This window comes from Olea europaea, chromosome 6 (assembly GCF_002742605.1).
Source record: "Olea europaea var. sylvestris chromosome 6, O_europaea_v1, whole genome shotgun sequence".
Lineage (NCBI taxonomy): Eukaryota > Viridiplantae > Streptophyta > Magnoliopsida > Lamiales > Oleaceae > Olea > Olea europaea.
In genome coordinates, this window is record NC_036242.1 from 4,207,623 (window position 1) to 4,229,279 (window position 21,657).

General features: G+C 35.0%; 2 protein-coding genes across 3 annotated transcripts; one reads left to right on the top strand and one right to left on the bottom strand.

The window, feature by feature from the left end:
• Positions 1-9,760: 9,760 nt before the first annotated feature.
• Positions 9,761-13,626, top strand: LOC111395565 (tubby-like F-box protein 7). The gene is made up of 4 exons (XM_023021602.1): positions 9,761-10,244; positions 10,968-11,055; positions 12,427-12,556; positions 12,754-13,626. The coding sequence occupies exons 1-4, from the start codon at positions 9,819-9,821 to the stop codon at positions 13,331-13,333; spliced, it is 1,224 nt and encodes a 407-aa protein (XP_022877370.1). The 5' UTR covers positions 9,761-9,818; the 3' UTR covers positions 13,334-13,626.
• Positions 13,627-14,629: 1,003 nt separating this feature from the next.
• LOC111395566 lies at positions 14,630-18,328 on the bottom strand. 2 transcript variants are annotated; one of them, XM_023021604.1, is made up of 5 exons: positions 17,494-18,325; positions 17,296-17,409; positions 16,972-17,154; positions 15,002-15,122; positions 14,630-14,887 (listed from the first exon to the last, which is right to left on the bottom strand). In XM_023021604.1, the coding sequence occupies exons 1-4, from the start codon at positions 18,295-18,297 to the stop codon at positions 15,021-15,023; spliced, it is 1,203 nt and encodes a 400-aa protein (XP_022877372.1). In that variant the 5' UTR covers positions 18,298-18,325; the 3' UTR covers positions 14,630-14,887; positions 15,002-15,020. The 2 variants fall into 2 exon arrangements, with proteins under 2 accessions (XP_022877372.1, XP_022877371.1); XM_023021603.1 differs by lacking the exons at positions 14,630-14,887; positions 15,002-15,122 and adding an exon at positions 15,168-15,696 and having other exon boundaries at positions 17,494-18,328.
• Positions 18,329-21,657: the final 3,329 nt, after the last annotated feature.

The window sequence follows — 21,657 nt, forward strand, 5'->3', positions numbered from 1 at the left end:
TATATATATATATAAGTAAATTTTTGAAGCTTAGCCAAAAATATTGTTGTTTATTTAGTTGTTAATATGCCTTATCGCGTATTGCACTTGACATTTATCATTATTGACCGATTGCAAATCTTGAATTCAACATCTCCATTCATTCCGATATGTGGGTATAGGAGGAGTAGACGAGCCACTTGATAACAAAGCACGCTTGCAGAGTGGGATAGTCGATCCTTGATTTAGACAAGGCCATGGATGCTCATTCACATTCTCTAGCTCGAATTCTTGCTGCTGCTAATAAGCTCAACACATTGAAGGAATTGATGAAAATTCTAACCCACTTGCAGGCTGTTGATTTTCTGGTGGCTACAAAAGGAAACTTCATCTCTCTATGTAATCATTTGATTACCCGCAAGTGAACGGAATCGTGAACAAGTAATATAGTAGTGTGTAGAGTGTCGAACCCACAAGGACTATGTATTTAATCGAGTTAAAGCTAACAATTCCCTTAATCGAATAGCAAAATTGAGTTGTAACTAACACTATTAAATCTATTAACTAACTCAAAAGCAATGTAAAAATTTATCAAATTTATGAGATGTATTACTAAGATGTAGAATATTCCATACTACTCAATTTTTAGTTCAACAATTTAAATTGTCAATTTAAAATCATGCTTGTTGGTCAATGTTCCTATTTTAATTGAAAACCTCTCTCGATAATTATCAAATTTATTCCCCTCATGTGACATTCCTATCTCTCGATAAAAGATGCGAACATGGTAAATGCATTAAACGAGCTAGAACATCTTTAACAACCATGTGAAGCATAGAGGTACATCTCTATCCTCTATTAAACCTCACAATGTTTATTATTATGAGCTAACAATTTTATTACCTCTCTCGATGATAATAAAATTCACAAATAATTCAATTAGTGGTCAATTAATTGAAAAAGAAACTAATTAATGATAAACGTCCAAACATTAAAGCAAATTAACGTCAATTCAATTATTTAAACGAAAGAACTTCATAACAAGTGTTTATCACATCCTAACAATATAAAAATCCAACTAAGCATATTGTCAAAATTAAATAAAGAAAGGATAAAAGATATCACAAAAAATTAACGGAACGTGATAAGTTTCACAATTAAAGCTACAGTTTTCCGTTTGTTTTTCGCCAAAATTGCCTATGCCTTTGTATCTCTTCCTTGGCTTTTATATGTGGCGTGTATATATATATATATATATATATATATATATATATATATTTCCCCAAGTCAACAGCTTTCGTTCACTCCAAAAAGGGTAGCTTTTGTGTATATGTGTCTCTCTTCATTTCTGCATGCATGTGTGTATAAATGTATATCACTCCAGCCAGCAACTCTTTTTATTCTCTCAAACAGTCGCAATTTTTTACTCCAAAATCAGCCCCATTTTTTGCCTTTTCTTTTTGCCTCTTGCCGCTTTCTTTCTTCTAGAAGCTACCCTTTTTTCGTGTGCGTATGTATATTCTCTTTCAGCAGTCAGACAGCCTCCGTTTTTTGTTGTAATGTATATAAACACTTTCCAACCAGCCTAAGTTTGAGCCCAATCAAAAGTTCAATTTAGATTTAACTTGATTTCAATTAAAAGTCAAATTTAATTCCAAGTAAGAATCCAATTGAGACCCAATTAATTTAATATTTTCTTCAAGTCATCCAATCTTCCAAGTTAATGACATGTAAGCCTTGAATTCATCAATTGTGTAGACTTTGATCCCTAAAATTTGCATCCAATGGCCAATTGATCTTTATTTCTTTTTCAAGTTACTCCAAACAAGTCGAACACTGAAATAAACGAAAATTAACTCAAATTATGTATAAAATCACTAATTTGAGGACATACAAGTTTAGTAATGTGGCCTAAATAAGTGCACAAAATGCACTTACTGCTTCAAAGTCACAATACAAAATCAATATCCACTCTTCCAATGCAAGACCAATGTGTGTGTGAAGAACTACGTAGACATTAATAATTTTATAAGTCATTCCAATTCCCGATCCTCTATGTTCAAATATATTCTTTCATCTCTCGTAAGATTCACACACTCCCAAAATTATTCTTTTTCACTCTTTTTCCAGCGTGTGATCCAAGGTTGAGTTTTTCATTACTATCCCCACCTTCTCCAATTCAGGTAGCCTCACTAATTGCAAGTCAACACATCAATGAAATGATTCTCCAATTATTTGATTGCTTCTATCTCTAGGACTCAACTAGGCTGATTATCCTTTTATCAAAAGTCAAATTCACTTGAACAAGTGTTGGGACTTAAACAATGCATTTAGTGCTTTTTTTTTTTTTTTTGCATTCCCCTTTAAACTTTCTAGATGACCCATGTAGCAAACTTTAGGTTGATGACTCTCAAGTCAGATGATTTTAGGGCAACAAATTTTGAGATACCCTTACAGGCTTAATAATTCGAGTAAAAAAAGGCTTCGAAAAGAATAATTATTATTTTTTATATATTTTTTATTATTTTTAAAGGCAATTTCATCTCTAATTGCTTTCTAAATGACCCATGTATCGAGCTTCAGGTCGACGGATCCCAAATCAAATGACTTCAGGGCATCAGGTTTCAAATTACCATTGCATGCTTAATTACTCGAGTCATAAAAGTTTCAAAGAGAAGTTTTAAATTCTAATATATGTATTGATTAGTGCAATGCCCCTTATCACACACCTATTCAAGCAAATCGACATCTAATTCAAGACTTTCGCCCCATTTTATCATGTTAATCTAAGACAATTCATACAATTTTTTTTCACACAAGGAATTCACATTCACATCTACATCTTCCTACAATAGTAAAATCACCCACACTATGCTTAATTCGGTCTACGGATAATTAATTTAGTATGGTTTAGATAAAATATCTATGTCCAACTAAATCAACCTATCAAGAGCATAAAACAACTCATTTCATCGCAATGTCAAACTCAATTCCAGTACGCATATAATATCAAGGTTTGCAAGGTTAAAATTCAATCTGTCTAGCATGCAACATATCCATAATTCATAAATTAATACTCAACCTCAATTTTAAATCATTATTGTTAGCCAAACTGTTTAACTCATACAAGCACACAACTTAAAAAAGAATTTTTTTTTTTGTTTTATAAGAACAAACACAAAAACAAAAGAAAATTTATTGATTTTTTTTTTAGGAAACACACAAGCATACGAGAAAAAAAAACTCAATTTTTTCCTACCCCAAACTTGAACCCGACATTGTCCTCAATGTCATAAAAAAAGTAAGATTATAAGGGAATGGGGACGAAAATGAAGAAAATACTCCCGGAATATCTATGGAAGGTGAGAGGTATTATGGGTGACAACTAGACAATTTCTTTCGCCATGCTTTTCCTTTGGACTATGTTGGCCTGAGTGTTCCACAACGTCATGGTCCTGCATATAGCAGTCAAATTAAAAATTAATGATCAAATAATCTAGAACATGTATTACTTAGCTCAAACAATTGTAATAACCAATGAAAAAAATTCAAAAGCCAAAGGGAAAACATAATAGGATGGTGATACCCTGCAAATTTAAACGTGTCTAAATCTAGTGTAAACTAATAATCAAAGTATTTTTATATACAAATGCGGTGCAAAAAGTAAAATAAATAAAAAAGTTAGAAAGTTGGGTCGCCTTCCAATCAGTGCTTAATTTATAATTTTTAACTAGACTGTCCGGAGAAATTGATTAGGGAGGTTGAAACAGGTATCTTGAGCTTTTGCATTCCTTGTAATTTTCAGCTTTACATCCTCATTTTGCTCTCCAAACCTTGAACCCTCTGTTCCTTCTCGTCTAAAGCTTCCTAAATTTTTAGGTTTTGTCTCCTTCGATCCTTGTTGCTCTATCTCAGCAATGTACTTGTACTCGTCCTTAGCCTTTTTGTTGATCTCTCCATGTACTTGATTATCGATATTAGTGTAGATTTTGAACTTCTCTTGTTGATCATCCACTCTCAATGTCAGTTTGTCACTTTCAAAGTCCATGATAACTCTACTTTGATAGAAAAGATCTGCTCAAGATAAGTAATGCTGCATCTCATGGCTCCTCTATATCTAAAACAACGAAATCAATCGAGGATATGAATTTGCCCACTTAAATGAGCACGTTCTCAACTACTCCATTTAGGTATTTGATTGATCTGTCTGCTAATTGAAGGGAGATGGATGTGTCTTTCAACTCTTCCAAACCCAAGTTCCTATATACAGAAAAAGGGATTTGGTTTATACTTGCTCCTGAATCACATAAGCAATTAAAAATCACATCGTTTCCTATGGAGCAAGGTATTTTGAGACTCTCTGGATCTTTTAGTTTGGGAGCTAATTTGTTCTGCAAGATGGCAATACACTCCTCATTTAACTTGATGGTCTCAAAATCTGTAATCTTTCTCTTTTTTATAGATCTCTTTCAGAAATTTTGCATAGTTTGATACTTGAGATAAAGCTTCAATCAATGGGATATTGACATGAAGCTTCCTGAAGATATCCAAGAACCTTGCAAATTGTTCTTCCGATTTCCTCTTTTGTAATCTCTGTGGAAATGGAACAGGAGGTACATAAAGTTTGATAGGAGCTGTTTTCTTAACTTGTAGATTTTCTGACTCTTGATATGGAACTACATTATCTGATAGTTCAGATTTATCCACTTGCTCCTCATCTGTAGAAGTACCTTCTCATTTCCTATCACTCGTCTCTCGACTATAGTTTCAGGCAGCTGAACCCCGCTGCGTATAGTGATTGCCCCAACTTCCTCATTCTCTACAACTTTTACTATCATTACCTGTTGCTGCTTAGGATTTATCTCAGCGTCGCTTAGCAATGCTCCTTGTTATCTTTCTGAGAGTGCTTTTCCTATTTGCCCCATCTGATTTTCCAAATTCTTGATGACAATTCCTTGAATTTGCAAGGTCTTATCCGTTATTTGTATATGTTGTGTAGAGATCTCCACCAATTTAGTAACAAAATTTTCCAATGAAGACTTATTTTTAGCTTGCTGAAAACCTGGCGGTACATTCTGCTGTGGCATAAATTGAGTTCCCTGATTGTTGCTCCATTGAAAACCTAGGTGATTTCTCCAGCCTAGGTAATAGGTGTTAGGATTCTGATTATGTTGCTGTCTTTGAAAATTTTGAGCATAATTTACATCCTCTAGTGATTGAGCAAAAGGACTACCCACGATGCAATCAACACTTTCATGATTTCCTCCACAATGCTTGCATTTTTGTCCGACTATTTGAATGACATTCATCTGATCCACCTTTTTAGCTAAAGCTACCAGCTGTGCTGAGATTGCTGTTAGTGGATCCACCTTATGTATCACAGCTACTTTCTTTACACTTGTTCTTTCAGTAGGCCACAGTGTACTAGTGAATGCTAAATCCTCCATGATTTGATATACTTGATCCACTGTTCTCTTTGTGATGGAACCATCGTATGCGGAGTCAACATTAGCCATGCTTGTCGGATTTAGCACAATGTATAAATATTATACCTGGAGCCATTTTTGCAATCCATGCTGTTGACACTGACGGAATAGCCCCTTGTACCTTTCCCAAGCTTTGTAATAGCACTCCAGTCAAATTGAGAGAATGTGGTGATTTCATCCCTCAACCTGGCAATCCTTTTAGGTGGAAAATATTTGTTCGGGAACTTCTGACTCGGACTATTCCAACTGGTGATGCTGTGTGGAAGAAAATTATCTAACCATTCCCTAGCTGAATCTCTCAAAGTGTAAGGAAAAAGCCTTAGCCGAGTTGCTTCACTTGAAACGCCTGGATAATCGATTGTTGCACACATGTCCGAGAATCTTAAGATATGAGCAATGGGATTTTCAGTAGGTTTCCCAAAAAATTGCAGTGCATTTTGGAACATATTGATCACATCTGTCCTCAAGTGAAAACTTGGTTGACCAAATAACTGATATAGTATGCTGGATTGGCTTTTCACGACCGGTGAAACCATATACTCTCCCATCAACCTTACATTTTCATTGGCTGCAATTTCATTCGGTTGCACTATACCCAGATTAGCCCCGATGGCTATTTGATTCAAATTTTGTTTAGCCACGAGCTCTGATTGCTGTTTTTTGTGTGCTTCTAATTGTTTTCTTCTCCTTGACTTGAACATTTGTTTGATTTCGGATCAAATTGAGCAAGATCTCCTGTTCTCGAACTTTGCATACAAAGTCCTGAAAAGAAAAAATAGAAAACACTGGAGTATTTTTCTAAATTAATGAACTAAACTAAAAAATAAAATTCAAGTTAAAGGTAAATTAGTTAAAACTTATCAAAAACTATATTCCCCGACAACGGCACCAAAAACTTGATCGTTTGATTACCCATAAGTGAACGGGATTGTGAATAAATAATATAGTAGTATATAGAGTGTCGAATCCACAAGAACTATGTGTTTAATCGAGTTAAAGCTAACAATTCCCTTAATCGAATAGCAAAATTGAGTTGTAACTAACACTGTTAAATCTATTAACTAACTCGAAAGCAATGTAAAAATTTATTAAATTTGTGATATGTATTGCTAAGATGTAGAATCTTCCTTACTACTCAATTTTTAGTTCAACAATTTAAATTGTCAATTTGAAATTATGTTTGTTGGTCAATATTCCTATTTTAATTGAAAATATTTCTTGATAATTATCAAATTTATTCCCCTCATGTGACATTCCTATCTCTCGATAAAAGATGCGAATATGATAAATACATTAAACGAGCTAGAATATCTTTAACAACCATGTGAAGCATAGAGGTACATCTCTATCCTCTATTGAACCTTACAATATTTATTATTATGTGCTAACAATCTTATTACCTCTCTCGACGATAATAAAATTCACAAACAATTCAATTAGTGGCCAATTAATTGAAAAACAAACTAATTAATGATAAACATCCAAACATTAAAGCAAATTAACGTCAATTGAATTATTTAAATGAAAGAACTTCATAACAAGGGTTCATCACATCCTAACAATATAAAAATCCAGCTAAGCATGTTGTCAAAATTAAATAAAGAAAGGATAAAAGATATCACCAAAAATTGACGGAACGTGATAAGTTTCACAATTAAAGTTGCCAAAATTGCCTATGCCTTTCTATCTCTTCCTCGACTTTTGTATGTGGCGTGTGTGTGTGTGTGTTCTCCCAAGTGAGCAGCTTTTGTTCACCCCAAAAAGCGTAGCTTTTGTGTATATGTGTCTCTCTTCAATTCTGCATGCATGTGTGTATAAATGTATATCACTCCAGCCAGCAACTCTTTTTATTCTCTCAAACAGCGCAATTTTTTACTCCAAAATCAGCCCCCTTTTTTTTTTTTGCCTTTTCTTCTTGCCTCTTGCAGCTTTCTTTCTTCCAAAAGCAGCCCTTTTTTCGTGTGCGTATGTATATTCTCTTTCAGCAGTCAGACAACCTCCGTTTTCTGTCGTAATGTATATAAACACTTTCCAACCAGCCTAAGTTTGAGCCCAATCAAAAGTTCAATTTAGATTTAACTTGATTTCAGTTAAAAGTCCAATTTAATTCCAAGTAAGAATTCAATTGAGGCCCAATTAATTTAATATTTTCTTCAAGTCATCCAATCCTCCAAGTTAATGCCATGTAATCCTTGAATTCATCAATTGTGTAGACTTTGATCCCCAAAATTTGCATCAATGGCCAATTGATCTTTATTTCTTTTCCAAGTTACTCCAAACGAGTCGAACATTGAAATAAATGAAAATTAACTCAAATTAAAATGGTTTAAATAAGTGCATAAAATGCACTTACCACTATGCAAGAAAGGGAAGCATTTTGCTTTGCACCTCTAAAGTCGTAGTGAGCGTGGTCAAGTGTAACACTGTGAACTTAGCAACTTATAAGCAGGTTGGAACTGAATAAGCCCAAGTTTAAGGTATTCTAATGTCTAATATTGCTAGTATACGTCACACGTGCCTTTGTATTAATTTTGTAAATGTTGCGAGATATTTTTTTATTCAAGTATAGCAATTATAGTTGAATAAAAAATTAAGACTAAAGTTCATGAATTTAACTATTTTGTCATGGTGTTATTTCCATGACCATAGTTTTTCCTTTACAAAATCTACATATTAATTTCTATGATTGTAGTTTTTTGGCGATATTAACGTGAATTGTTCGTATCGAGGTTATGAATGAAATAATTATAGCAGGTTTCTTTGAGGAAACCTCACATTTGAATTTTCGAAGAACTCAATCCCCAAAAAGCATAAAAATTGCCAATTAATTTCTTCATTTCACTCTTTTTTTCGCTATTTAGATGCAGATATATGAAATTACCAACTAATATTTTGAGAAAATAAAGTCACTAACACATATTATGTCAAATAATTAGCAACAATGACTTCATAACTATTTTAGCTAATTCCAATTTAAACAATAAATAAAGAGAAACCCTGCAATTCTAAAATAAAGATATTAGTAAAAAACAACTTTCCTAAAAACTAAAATTATACTTTTAATTATGGTTTAATTGCAATTATGGTTAATCATTTTTAATTGCAATTATGGTTAATTATTAAATATAATGTAATGATTCAAAATATTTTCCATTTAAAGATAATTCTCATTATGAAATCCGAGAATTGAAAAATTTATTGCGATAATGAAGAGACTAAATGTGAAGCGAAAATAAACGATTATAAGTAAATTAATGCTAAAAAATACTATATATTCAAGGTAAATATGGAAGATTATAATGTTAGTAAGGACATTGTCATCCAAAAATATTTCTCCCATCTATTATATTGTTGGCTAAATATATTTACACCATAACTTTTAATTACTAGACTATATTTTAATTGCATAAAAGGTTTATGACATTTACAAATTATCATATTTATATCTCAATTTTTTTGATCTCATTAATATTCTAAAATTAATATAAATTGTTACTAATTATAATTTACCTCCAAAATCTTCTTTAAGATAGAATAAAAACTCATTTATGCATTCTATTTTTAAATAAAAAAACAAATAATGCAACAATGCGATAAATATTTGGCTCTCATTTTAGAGCACGTTAATAATATTTTTGAACGAAAATTATGATTAGGGACAAGATTTTTTTATTAATGAAATAAAGACTAATGACTTTTTAATGCAATTAAAATATGGTGAAAATATAACACTTTTTCGATCGAATCTGTCGCATAGGATTTGTCTAGTGCAATTTATCTGACTGACGTGGTTTGTAGGCTATTACATCAATCCGAGAGTTTACCCAGTGAACATTCGAAGGATAGCGACTGGGGGTTCTCCGTCATAAAAAAAAATGGTGGAAATATAACTTACCACGATTTTGTTTTGTTCACTACATTTTTAAATATTTTTTCTATTTACTAATGTGATCACAAGTAAGACATAAACAACACTAATTTTACTTAATTTTAATTTAAAATAATGAAACGTTTTCAAAGTCATCCATTTGTGGTTCAAAACGACATTGCGACAGAGTCAATTTGTCAACGCAGAAACGGGCCGCCATTTCAGGTAATAAATTAACAAACCAACCGATTATCTTCCCACAGCGCTGCGACAAACTTAAACCTAACCGTCAACTAGTAATCCTCCACGTGTCTACTGATGCTATTCTAAAGGAAAATCCACTGTCAATTCGTCTGTGATCTTTCTAACGTGGAATGTCCGTCACTCTATTCCTACATTCATTCAATAAAACTTCTCTCCCCTCCCTTCCTATTCATGTGTTTCTCTCTCTACAGAGATCTCTCACTTCTCTCTCTTCACAAACAATGTCACTACGACGCTCTTTTCTGGCAAGAAGAATCAATCATCGTTCATTCACACTTTCAAAATCCTTCAAAGAATTCAAATTTTCAGAAAATCGAACAGTTGTTAATTGTAATATTAATGACGATAACGACGAAAAAAAGGGCGAAGAAAACGGCGAATTCAGGCAACAGAACGGCGTCGTTGAAGAATTGGGTCCGAGTGGATCGGGTACTTTGAACCCGGATTCGTGGGCGAATATGCTGCCGGAGATACTGGGAGACATTATACAGAGGGTGGAAGAAAGTGAAGACAAATGGCCGCAACGTCAAAACGTCGTCGCATGCGGCTGTGTTTGCAAGCAGTGGAGAAATGTAACAAAAGACGTAGTGGAGAAGGCCTCTGTTAATCAAGCTGGCAATATCACCTTCCCTCCTTCCCTAAAAAAGGTTCAATTTTTTGGGGTTTCGTTCTTTATTTAATCATGATTTTGAATCTTACTATTGGAATGTGAATGGTTTTTTATTAGATACAAAAAAGATTGAAGATTGGATGTTTTGATGAATTTTATGAATAGAAAGTTTTAAGGATTCGTATTCTGTTGAAGGTTAACTCTTGGCATGGTTTAATGGTATAAAATGATGAGTTTCTCAAAAGTATTCACTACTTTAAGTTTTGTGTAGAGTGTTAGAAGAGACGAAAACTTATCTGTTAGGCAGGACTCGATAATATTCGATGGGATTAATTAAGAAAAACTATTTAAAAATCTTTTCTGTTATCCCGTGCAATACTGTCTTGTATGAGCACTAAATATGTCTGTAGAGATGAATTGGGCAGAATGGCTGTGTTTCTCCACTTTGATAATTTTGGTTTTTGTTTTCCATGTTGTTTTTTAGCATTCCTCATCGTGGTTAAGAACACGTCTCGATGGTAAAATGAATGATTGTGGGATTTTGAGTAGAATCAGTTATGCAGGACTCGACAATATTTGGACCATTTTTCGATTTGTGCGTGTCATCCTTGTACGTTTTTTAATTTGTTTGATAGTTTTGATTTCTGTTTTCCTAGTTATATTTGAGCATTCATATTGTGGTTAAAAGTGCGCGTTTCAATGGTTAAATGAAGTGAGTAGATTTTTATTATGTTCCAAGCTAATACTTTACATACTGCAGCCAGGGCCACGGGACTCTCCGCATCAATGTCTTGTAAAACGTGACAAGAAGAGCGGGACATTTTACCTTTATCTTGCTTTCTCACCTTGTAAGTAAATGTTATTTTGGAAAATTTTGAAGATAATTTGCTAAATGAATGATTGAAATTTGCTGCCTCTACTGTAAACTTACCTCTTTTCTGCTGTTTTATTGGTTTAATGGAACGAAGAATCGCATTTAGCCTTCAGTGTTAAGAGGACCTGCAAAATATTGTCCATCATTAACCTTATCTTGCATGTTATATTGATTTATTGAGGCCCATTTTGGCGATAAAGATGTTTGTGTTTTTACTTCCTAACGTAAACTCATCAAATGTTCCAACCATCTCTATAGGAAAATTGACTCGTTTTTCTCCCATACAACCACTCTTTCTTCTACTGGAACACATTATCTATCACCATTAATATACCAGGCAGTCTCCATCTAAGTGCTTCCTTGTGTGAGGAATGAACATCTCTTCATTATTCATTTCTACCTCCCCAATTCTACCCCCCCCCCCCCCAAACATTGTACATTAATTGACAAATTGAGTATTTGGAGCCTACTTGTTAGTTTAACCATGCCCTTCTAAAGCTACATCTCTTGGCGCACCTTGTGCCAAATTAATAAAACAAAAGGTAAGTTACTTCACTAGCCTTCACAGGTAGTCATCGTTTAGGGTAAAATCTATATAAGGGCTTTGGACACTTCTCTTAGGGCTTGCTTGAGTCCCATTTTAATTGTGATTTTTTTGAGAATATGAGGTTAAAATGTAGGAAAAAATTTCATGTGTAAAATTATTTTATTGGAAGAAGTGTATGAAAATAAGTTTGAAAAAAGTAAGCTTTGAAAGAAAGGGCTCAAATAAGGGCTTAATACAATTAACATTTTAAGATGAAACTCAAAGGTATCAGAGCTGATTGAGCTCAAACTAACAATTTGTTCCATATATAGTTCAAATGAGGATTCAGATTCCTAGATTGGTGTGCTCAAATAAGTCATCATCTTGTGGGGACATGTTTGAGCATGTTAAGGTAAAATCTCATATTGGTATAGTATAAAAACTATTAATCGACAAATAGGGCATGAAACCTCAAATCTGAATAGTATAGTAAACAAAATATTGTTGAATAGCGCAAACACTTACTGTATATATTAAGTGATAATTAAATTCATTTCTACATTTGTCTTTCAATTCTCTAATTCTTTTTCTCGTCTTTCTCTTTACATTTCTACATCAAAAAAGTACATTGATTATGGAATTAAAGACATTAAAACTTTTATGGATTTTTAGCTTAAAGTACAAATTCAATAGATCTCCGTGGTAGTATTTTTCGTCTAACCTCATAGATCCAACCTTTTATGCCCATATATTGTCATGGATTTCCTTTCATTTGGCTCTTTATGATTTTATTGAGATATTATCTCAATATTTTGACAGCATTTCTGGACGAAGGCAAGTTTCTCTTGGCAGCACGAAGATACAGGAACGGTACTCACATTGAGTACATTATATCAATTGATGCAAATGATCTCTCTCAACGAAGTAATTCATATGTTGGGAAATTGAGGTAAGGATTTCAAATCATGCAATGCAAACCAGACCAATGTCTTAACTTCTCTTCGGTGAAATCAAAATATATTTGATCAGTATTTGATGAAATCTATTTTAATCATTTTTCTTTTTGTTGAATAACAAGGGTGCTTTGAGAAATTCCATTTGTGCTGAATATTAAAAAAATAATAATAATCCATTTCCACTTCACAGGTCAGATTTCCTCGGTACTAATTTCACAATCTATGATAGCCAACCACCGCATGGTGGAGCTAAGCCGTTGAGCAGCAGAGTTGATCGCCGTTTATCAAGCAATCAGATAAGTCCCCAAGTTTCAGCTGCTAACTTTGAAATTGGGCAGGTGTCCTATAAGTTCAATCTCTTGAAGTCTAGAGGTCCAAGGAGGATGATCTGCTCAGTTATGTGCCCATCTTCAGATGGAACAACATCAGTCGCCAACTCTCGAGATGATTTGATAATGAAGAGCCCCGAATCCAATGATCCCGGTTACACCATTTTGAAAAACAAAGCTCCAAGGTGGCACGAACAATTGGAGTGTTGGTGCTTGAATTTTCATGGTCGGGTCACTGTTGCATCAGTTAAGAATTTTCAACTGGTAGCGATTGTGGATCAAAGTCGACCTGGTGGAAAGGGCGACGAGGAAACAGTGCTCCTCCAATTCGGGAAGGTTGCAGATGATACTTTCACGATGGATTATAGGCAGCCTCTTTCTGCTTTTCAGGCATTCGCTATCTGCTTAACAAGTTTTGGGACAAAACTGGCTTGTGAGTAACTTATTTCCAAGTTCGCCTGTGCTTAAGATGAGATCCTGCTTTTGCCTTCTTATAGAGGGTATCTGTGTGCTGATTTTTCCAATTTAATGGAAATATGCTATGTACATGCTTATCATTGTATGAATTGTTGCATTATTTCGTTTTGGAAGTGATGATTAAAAAAAATGCACAATTACTGGATTGAGGATTGCTGGCGTGAAATTCTACATATTTAAATGTTTTACTATAATAAACCTGTCATTTTTTATGAACAGCTGATCTGCCATTATGTAAAAAAAATATTTTTATTTTAGATATATTTGAGCCTGTGTCATTTCTATTCAGTCAAGCTTGCGCAGTGGACGTATCCAGGATCCTAGTGAGCATGGGTAGTCTTAAGGATTTAAAAAAAAAAAAAAAAAGGAAATTTTCGGTGGAGCCAGCATGGGCTGCCTCTGAGTGCCTAATGGACAGGTCAATAAAAGTTGGTTCTCAATAAGTGAATCTTGTAGGGAATAACTGAAATGAGGCCGTCTGTACCGGCTCCGCCCGTGGGATCCTTCTCAACCGCTACCAAGTGAATACATGAGAACGAGTGCCTAAACGACAGGTCAATAATGGATGGTTCACGTTCGCAGGTTTCAATAAGTAAAATCAACATTTTATCAGGTATTGTTTAAAAATATTGAAAGAAAAAGCTAATCCCAGAAAACAACAAAGCCTTCTTGCTAATAAATTTGGTGTAACGAAAATCCAATCAATGAGAGGTGAAAAAAGAAGGGGAATACTCTTTTACAATCAACCGACGGCGTAGACCGCTTTTTCATTTTTGCGAGCGGCAGCAGTCCGACCCTTCTTGCGGATCTTAACCGGCCTGCCATATTTATTTCTTTCTTCTGTTTGGTTCATCATATAATGTTTACTTAAACAAAATTTTGTCCTTTGACATGTTTTGTTCTACAGAATCTAATATACAATATTGTTTAGAAGACTTTCGACTTTGAGATTGCTGTTAGGTTCCGTTCAATGGTGGAACTGTCTTTGTTGAGAAGCAGGTTGTCATCTCTCCTACATTTCCTTTGGTTTGGTCGCCTGAGATTTGTCAGGGGAGACACAGGGCATAGATGCTAGACGTCCCAAAGCTCATAGTGTTGTCGGAAGAAGAGAAACTCGCAATGCAGTTGGGCGAGGTGCATGTAGCGAGGAAAACAAGTAGAGGGAGTAATAATAGTGAGTGTTGTTAGAGAGCGATGCTTGAGTAAGTAAACACCGATTTGGAAAATATAACCATCCTGTCTATCCCATGCTTATCAACCAAAAACATAAAACTGCACAATTTTCATTGATACCCGACTTATGAACAGTACGATATGCATCTAGTTTGCAAGAAAATACTGGCTGACAACAATGATATTACTTCCTGCAGAAGAGAAACATAATGGAGAACAAGAGAATGTCGGCAAAAGTTCACTCTCACAACGGATTTCATCCAAATGTCTTCCACCCACTTGAAGCTTTAGAAAAAGCTTCGACTGGATTCAAACGTTGCGTTCATCCCACAGCACTAGCAACATCTGCATAGACGAGCAAGAACAAGGCAATGAAGTATAAAACAAATGTTTACGGGCATAATAACATAAACCTTCTACTCGTCTGAACTTGATAGTCGTGAGCTTCCTGATTATTACATTGACAAATGGTCCATTGTCAGCTCAGAATATTATCTTCCTTTGACTCATCAAGAACAGCACTATCCTTCTGAGAATCTTCTAGTTCGTTTTCAACAACACTGTTCTCTTTGAGAAGCTCCTACACCATGTAACATTGTAATTGGAATTACAGTCGGTCATCATATGACAGAAAGGTTAGCCTTTGAAAACTTTAATCCATATTCCTACATAAAATAAAATAAAATAACAGTAGTAATGCAGTTTATAATGTAGCCAACAGACAACTACTTATCTCGAACTCCTCTCTGAAAACATGTAATGATTCTGAACTACATCTTTATCTTTCTATAAACATAATATGAAACTACATCTTAGCTTTCTATGAACATTATATGGAGGAAAAAAATCTAAGATGAAAAATCCCAAAAGGTATTTTGGTTCAAGTTCCATGAAAGTTGGCCATTTTGATGATTTTCTTCCAGCTTAAGTCAAGTCTTCTCCAAATTCATCTTCTTCTTCAGCTAATTCTTCTTCAACTTCGGCCTCAATTTCCTCTTCTCCTACTTCGTATTCATCCTCGTCAATTTCATAGCTTAAAGGTTGTCTTGTTGGTGGCAGCGAATCAACCACCGCTGTGGAGGACGAGGAGGATGAGGAGGGGATTTGGGAGTGTGACAGTGACAGGGTTCTGCGGCGGTATTTATATCGAATGTCTGAAATTAGTCAAGAAAAATTGTGATTCAAAATCAAGAATAAAAAAAATCAAAATGACTAAATTCAATTTTTTGATAATGGTTTTTGATGTCAAAATAAAAAAAGGAACTGAAATTGTGATTGCCCGTGGTTGTTACCCAAAGATCTGAGAACGTAAAAAACCTATTTGTCAATTGCAGCAGCAGCAAAGCTGCTAGTTGGGAATAAACAAGAACAAGATTTTTAGCAAAACTGGAATTTCATTCAAGTCTATCATCTTTCACGGAGACGGGTTGACATGGCAATGGCACAACTGTCCACCTATATGTACCACCATTTGATTTTCCTCTCCCACCGATGCTTGGAGGTTTTATTAGTGTTGTTACAGTTGAGAATTGCGGTGGTGTTGCTGTGGTGGTTGTGGCCTGCAGAAAACTCTACACCTTGGGATTGAGGAGGGAGGTGGAGGAGGAAGCTGGGGCTGGGCAAGGAAATGCTGGTGGTAGTGGCAGGAAAATTGGCGGTGCAGCAGCGGCAGCAGGGAAATGGGGGTGTGTGTTTAGAGAAGGCAACTTTTTCAAATTAATTTCTTTCTTTTTTTTTCAATTTTTTTTTCCAATTATTTTAAATGGAATGACTTATTGAATGACAAGACACTCGGGGTATTTTACCCTCGAAATTTGTGTATTTAAGGTGCACATACAAAATTTAGCGAAAGGACTATTATTGCACCAAAACCATAGGTTGAAGAGGACGGTGCCAAGAAAAAAAGAATTGGACTGATTTTGCCCATACCCCTTAGGTTGGGGACAATGTGTGCAAATTTCCCAAAAATATAGTAAAATAGCATTATGTACTTCACTACTATATTTTTCTGATTTCCTTATATTACTCCCATAATAGTTTTGAGTATAGGATGTTTGACACTATAAATAAGATCTCTCTTTGTTGTTCATGAACAGAAAAGTTATACCGACTTTCCCATGTTCCTTTCTCAATTATATTCAGTCCATAACATCCATCTTTACAATTCATAGGCACCGCTAGCTATTTTTAATGATTCCTTTCACGTGATTAGGATGCCCGTGGAAAACAGCAAGCTGAGTTCTTTGCATGAAATGACATGAGTAATCCTCAGTATATTGTAGATTATCTGCTAGAGTCCTTTAAAAAGATAGGCTATTAAATATTAAGCTCCTTAACCATTGATCACCAAAAAACAAAGCTAAAGAACAGGAAAACCATTCTACCCAAGATAAAACATAAATGGAAGAATAAGGGAGTAAGAATCTCACCTCAGTAGCCCCCTCTGCAGGCTTATCAACATTATTTGCAACTACCCAGTCAAGATCTTCCACAGGCTCGTCCGCATTACCTGCAATCACCTTGAAAAGGTCTTTCACAGGCTCATCCACTTTATCAGCAACCACCTTGCCAAGATCTTCCTTTTCATTGGCATTGGGAGATGTCAAAGAATTCTGACACAGATAGAAAATTAGTCAAATACAGCACATAACTCACTCATAAGGACCATAACACTCTTGAAATACAGTCACAAGTTAGAATGCAAATACAGCACACACTTGAAAATAGTCTAAAAAGCCTCCAACTTTACATACCATGTTTTGTTGGCCTTCATCCGGAAAAGGTTCGGGAGCTATAGATCCTCCTGGGACAATTTCGCCATTGTTGACAAGGACAATTGAACTATAGTCACCATTATTAAAATTCCCCTGCAAAGTTTCAAAGTAATTTATTCAAATGAAACAACTTTACAACCATTTCAAAATGCATCATCTATAGGAAGCCTAATGTACCTGCACTTCAACTGATTTATCTGCCAAGGACGAAACAATGGAAGGAAGTCTATTAATGTCCCAACCAAGAATCTTGCAAATGGCCTGAGAATAGGCCCTGTGGGCGTGCTTCTTTATCCTAGCTACGGTAATAGAATGCTGCACAAGCGCCACACAATTCTTAAACCTCTTGCAAGTCTTCTTGCCGCCTACTGCACCACACACCAAACAAATGAACTCGCCATTTGCGTAATTCTTCTTGTAATATTCCCTCAACTCAACGTCCTCCATGTACAACTTGACGAAGAAGCTATACCCAACAGGCCCATCATCATCCCCCATCAAATCATCATCCCCGTCGCTACTATCAATGACATCACCGTCGTCGTCAATATATTTGGATCTGATAAACTCAGTTACAGCCCCCAAAGCCTTCTGGTGGGCTTGTTTAGCCCAAAATATCTCCTGTGCTCCGGGGGAAATTAAATTAGGTGTTTGATTGGAAGGTGTTTCGAAAGGAACCCAGTCGGCTGTGGGTGCCGGAGGTGAGGCGCATGGCCATTCGGTCCCGGCGGAAGGTTTAGATTCTGGGTTAGGGCTTTTCAGCTTCTGTTTGTTTTTTCGGCCTCTTCTGCGTCTGGGTTTTTTCTCCTTCTTGAATTGTGTGGTACTGGAAGGGTGAAGGCTGTCCGGGGCGGGGGCGGGGGCGGGGACGGGAGAGGCTGGGGCAGGTCTAGGTGGGCCCCGGTGCCAGAGAGAATGGAGATAAGTTACCTCATCTCTGAGAATTTGTTCGTAATGTGGATCCATGGGATCGGTAGCCATAGAAGGGTTTTCAAGCTGTAAAATTTCATAGGTTTTCTGAAAGAGGGAACGTTTGTAGAAGACCGGTTAAATAACAATGGAGTTCCACATCTTTGATGAATGTGATAATTGAGTTCTCAACCAATCAAACATAGCATTTGAGTCTCTTGAGTTTCAAAATCGTGCAAGGATGGTCATTGTCTAATCGAAACCATTAATTTAAACGTTCAAAAGTCAGTCTATACATAAAAGATATGGTCGTGCCCATGTTTTCAATCGGTTGTACTATATAGACAAAACACTTATCGAATTATTTATTTACAAACAAATAATGTGACGAGATATGATTAAATAAAAATTTTATAAACCAATTAAAAAAATAAAACGTTCCACACTCTTTTTGACATCTCACCAATCTATTAAAAATTTTGTAAATGATAACATACAACAATCATTTTCCATTTCCTACTGATTCGAGGGATGGGTAGTTCATCAATTTTTCTTCACTCATTTGGCAATGCCTTTTCCTCCAAATAATTTTTTCTCGTGTCTCATAGCTATTGAAATCGACAGTTTTATGATTGAGAAAAAAACACAAGGAGAAAAAGTAATAAACTGTTATCCGTTCCATTAAAAATAGATTTATTTTCTTTTTTTGTTTATCCCAAATTATATTTAGGTATTGTTAGGTGGGAATTAAAATTAGATTTTTTAATAAATTTTAATAAAAATTGATGAAAATATAATTTAAAAGTTGTGAATCCCATAAATTATACTCCCCCCATCCCATTTATATAGGTTTGGTGTCCTTATTTTCTTGTTCCAAATATATAATCTTGTTTCTTAATTTACAATATTTTGTTTTGTTCTTTTATTAATACACTCTTATTTAATTTGTCTAGTTACAATCAATTTTCCTACTTAATTTGCTTACTTCTTGAAATCATTCAAATACATTCATATTTTCCAATAATTTGCTTGCTTCTTGAAATTAATTTTCAAATTTTTTATTAATTTCAACAATAATTTACTACTAATTGTTGAAAATTAAATAGGCGTAAATTAAAAAATTCCTTGGCAAAAATTACATTTTCAATAAGGGTCCGTTTGATTGCAAAGATGGAATTGAATTGAATTGTCTACAAATTGTTTTCTTGGAAATTGTAAATTATTGTGTTTGATTGGTATAATTTTTCAAGTGGAAAATGTTGAAATAAAAGTATTTTTTGGTATTCGTTTGTCTTTGTTTTACATAAAAATTATCAATTAAAGGGATAGATTTTACTGGTATTGGGGATTAAATTTGTTTTCGTTACCAACAAAAAAAATTCAAGAAAATCATCTACCTTTTAGTGTTTGTTTGACTTTGTTTTACATGAAAATTATCAATTAAAGGAAAATATTTTTTTATAATTATTCTTAGAATTTGTTTCCATCGTAACAAAAAATAAATAAATAAATAAACAAAAATCAAAAATTGCAAAAGTAATCCGGGCATTTTCCTCAAAAAGAAGGAAAATGTCTATGTAGCATTAAAAGGTGGAAAATGAATTCTAATGAAATTTTTGGCAATCAAACATCAAAAAAATGAAAAGATGGAATTGCAATTCCATTTTCCATAGAATTTCCTACCTATCAAACACGCCATAACATTAATAAGATTTCTTAGCCCTTGTTTGAGCCCTATTTTTTTTGGGAAGAATGAATTTTTGAACAGTGTATTGATAGGATATGTATGATTTAAATAATGTCAAAACATTGTTAAACTCAAACAAGAGTTACTTTGTAAAAAGGCAAAATAAGCCCATATATAAATGGGATGGAGGCTATGCCGTTACTTGATTTAATTTTAGTGGAAATTACACAAAACCATACATTAACTATTCAAAATTCCTAAATAAGATTGGAACTTTGATATTTCAAAAATCAGATTTTTGTATTAACTATTTAAATAAAATAATTACAAAAAAAACCCTAATCACTCCCAATCGTCTTCATCCCCTCTCTTTCTCTCTCTCTCTCTCACACCTCCATTCTGCCCACCAACCCTCATTCGACTACTATTCTCGCCAATTCCGCGTCTCATGTGGTTGGCGACATACGGCGAAGGCGAGGACGAATTCGGGAAAGAATTTCCCAGAATCGAAGCCAATTCCAACATCACGTGGTGCGTAACTCGTGATCCGGTATGGTGGTGTTGGTTGTAGGAATCGTGCTGGTGGTGGCACTGGTGGTGGATGGCAGTAGTAGTGATTTTTGTGGTCATGTATCCGCCATGGTTTTGGATGTGATGCTTGTCACGATGGTGAGCCGCAACCAACCACCACCGACGAAGGCGATCCACACTCAAACCACCAGAGGGCGAGCGCTACGCATGACGGCGCTGACATGATTACACACATCCAACAGCCTTTGATTCTGGTGATGGCGATTTTGAGAATCTGATTTGTTGGTGGTGCTTGGGTGGCTATGGCGGCGATTTGTTGGATTTGTGGATGGCGGTTGTTTTGTTGGTGGTGGATTCTCGATGGCGAGTTTGTTGGATTTTGTTAGTGGCGATGGGGGTGATGGTGGTTTTGTTCGTGTGGGTTGTGGTGTGTGATGTGGGTGAGATGGTGCGTTGTGGTGGCTTCGGCGACGACGGTGGCTTTATTGTGGTGGCTCCACTCTGGCGGTGGTGTGGCAGTGGTGTGTGTGGTGTGGCGATGTTGCTATAGGGGTGTGTGTGGTGTGGTGTGGCAGTGTGTGTGGCGGTGGTTGTGGCGATCATGGCGGTTTGGTTGATGTTGTGACAAATAATTAGACCCATGACCTAAAAATTGTGATTGTAACTCACAATTTGGAGTTACAGTTGATCATAGTTGTTTTGTGAATATGTCACACATTATTTTGTTGATTTATGACTCACAATTGGATACGCGGTCTGAAAATTGTGATTGTGACTCACAATTAGATACGTGACCTGAAAATTGTGACTATGAATCGTAAGTGTTGGTGGTGATCACAAATTATTTGGTTGACTGTGACTATTAAATTGGTTGAGTTGTGACTAATAAATAATATGTGATCAATGAAAAAGATAAATTGTGATCGAAAAATAATGTGTGACCAATAAAAAAGATAAATTGTGATCGAAAAATAATGTGTGACATAAAAAATTATTAATCTGTGACTGATAATTTGACAATTTGTGACTATATAATAAGTCGTGACTTGTAATATTTGTGATTTGTGACCAATAAATAAATCGTGACTTATAAAATTTTCAATTTGTGATTGATGAACAAATTGTGATCTATAAAAATTTTGAATTGTGATCGTAAAATAAATTATGACATAAAATTTCTAATTTGTGACTAAAAAATAATAAGTGATGAATTA

What these genes read in the sequence shown, in the direction of transcription:
- LOC111395566 (XM_023021603.1), bottom strand. Translation starts at nt 18,297, where the DNA reads ATGGCTACCGATCCCATGGATCCACATTACGAACAAATTCTCAGAGAT. An exon ending in ATAAATCAGTTGAAGTGCAG is followed by an intron (nt 17,410 to 17,493) that starts GTACATTAGGCT and finishes GAAACTTTGCAG; the next exon opens with GGGAATTTTAATAATGGTGA. An exon ending in CTGCAGAGGGGGCTACTGAG is followed by an intron (nt 15,697 to 16,971) that starts GTGAGATTCTTA and finishes GACTAATTTCAG; the next exon opens with ACATTCGATATAAATACCGC.
- LOC111395565 (XM_023021602.1), top strand. Translation starts at nt 9,819, where the DNA reads ATGTCACTACGACGCTCTTTTCTGGCAAGAAGAATCAATCATCGTTCA. An exon ending in TTATCTTGCTTTCTCACCTT is followed by an intron (nt 11,056 to 12,426) that starts GTAAGTAAATGT and finishes ATATTTTGACAG; the next exon opens with CATTTCTGGACGAAGGCAAG. An exon ending in TCATATGTTGGGAAATTGAG is followed by an intron (nt 12,557 to 12,753) that starts GTAAGGATTTCA and finishes TCCACTTCACAG; the next exon opens with GTCAGATTTCCTCGGTACTA.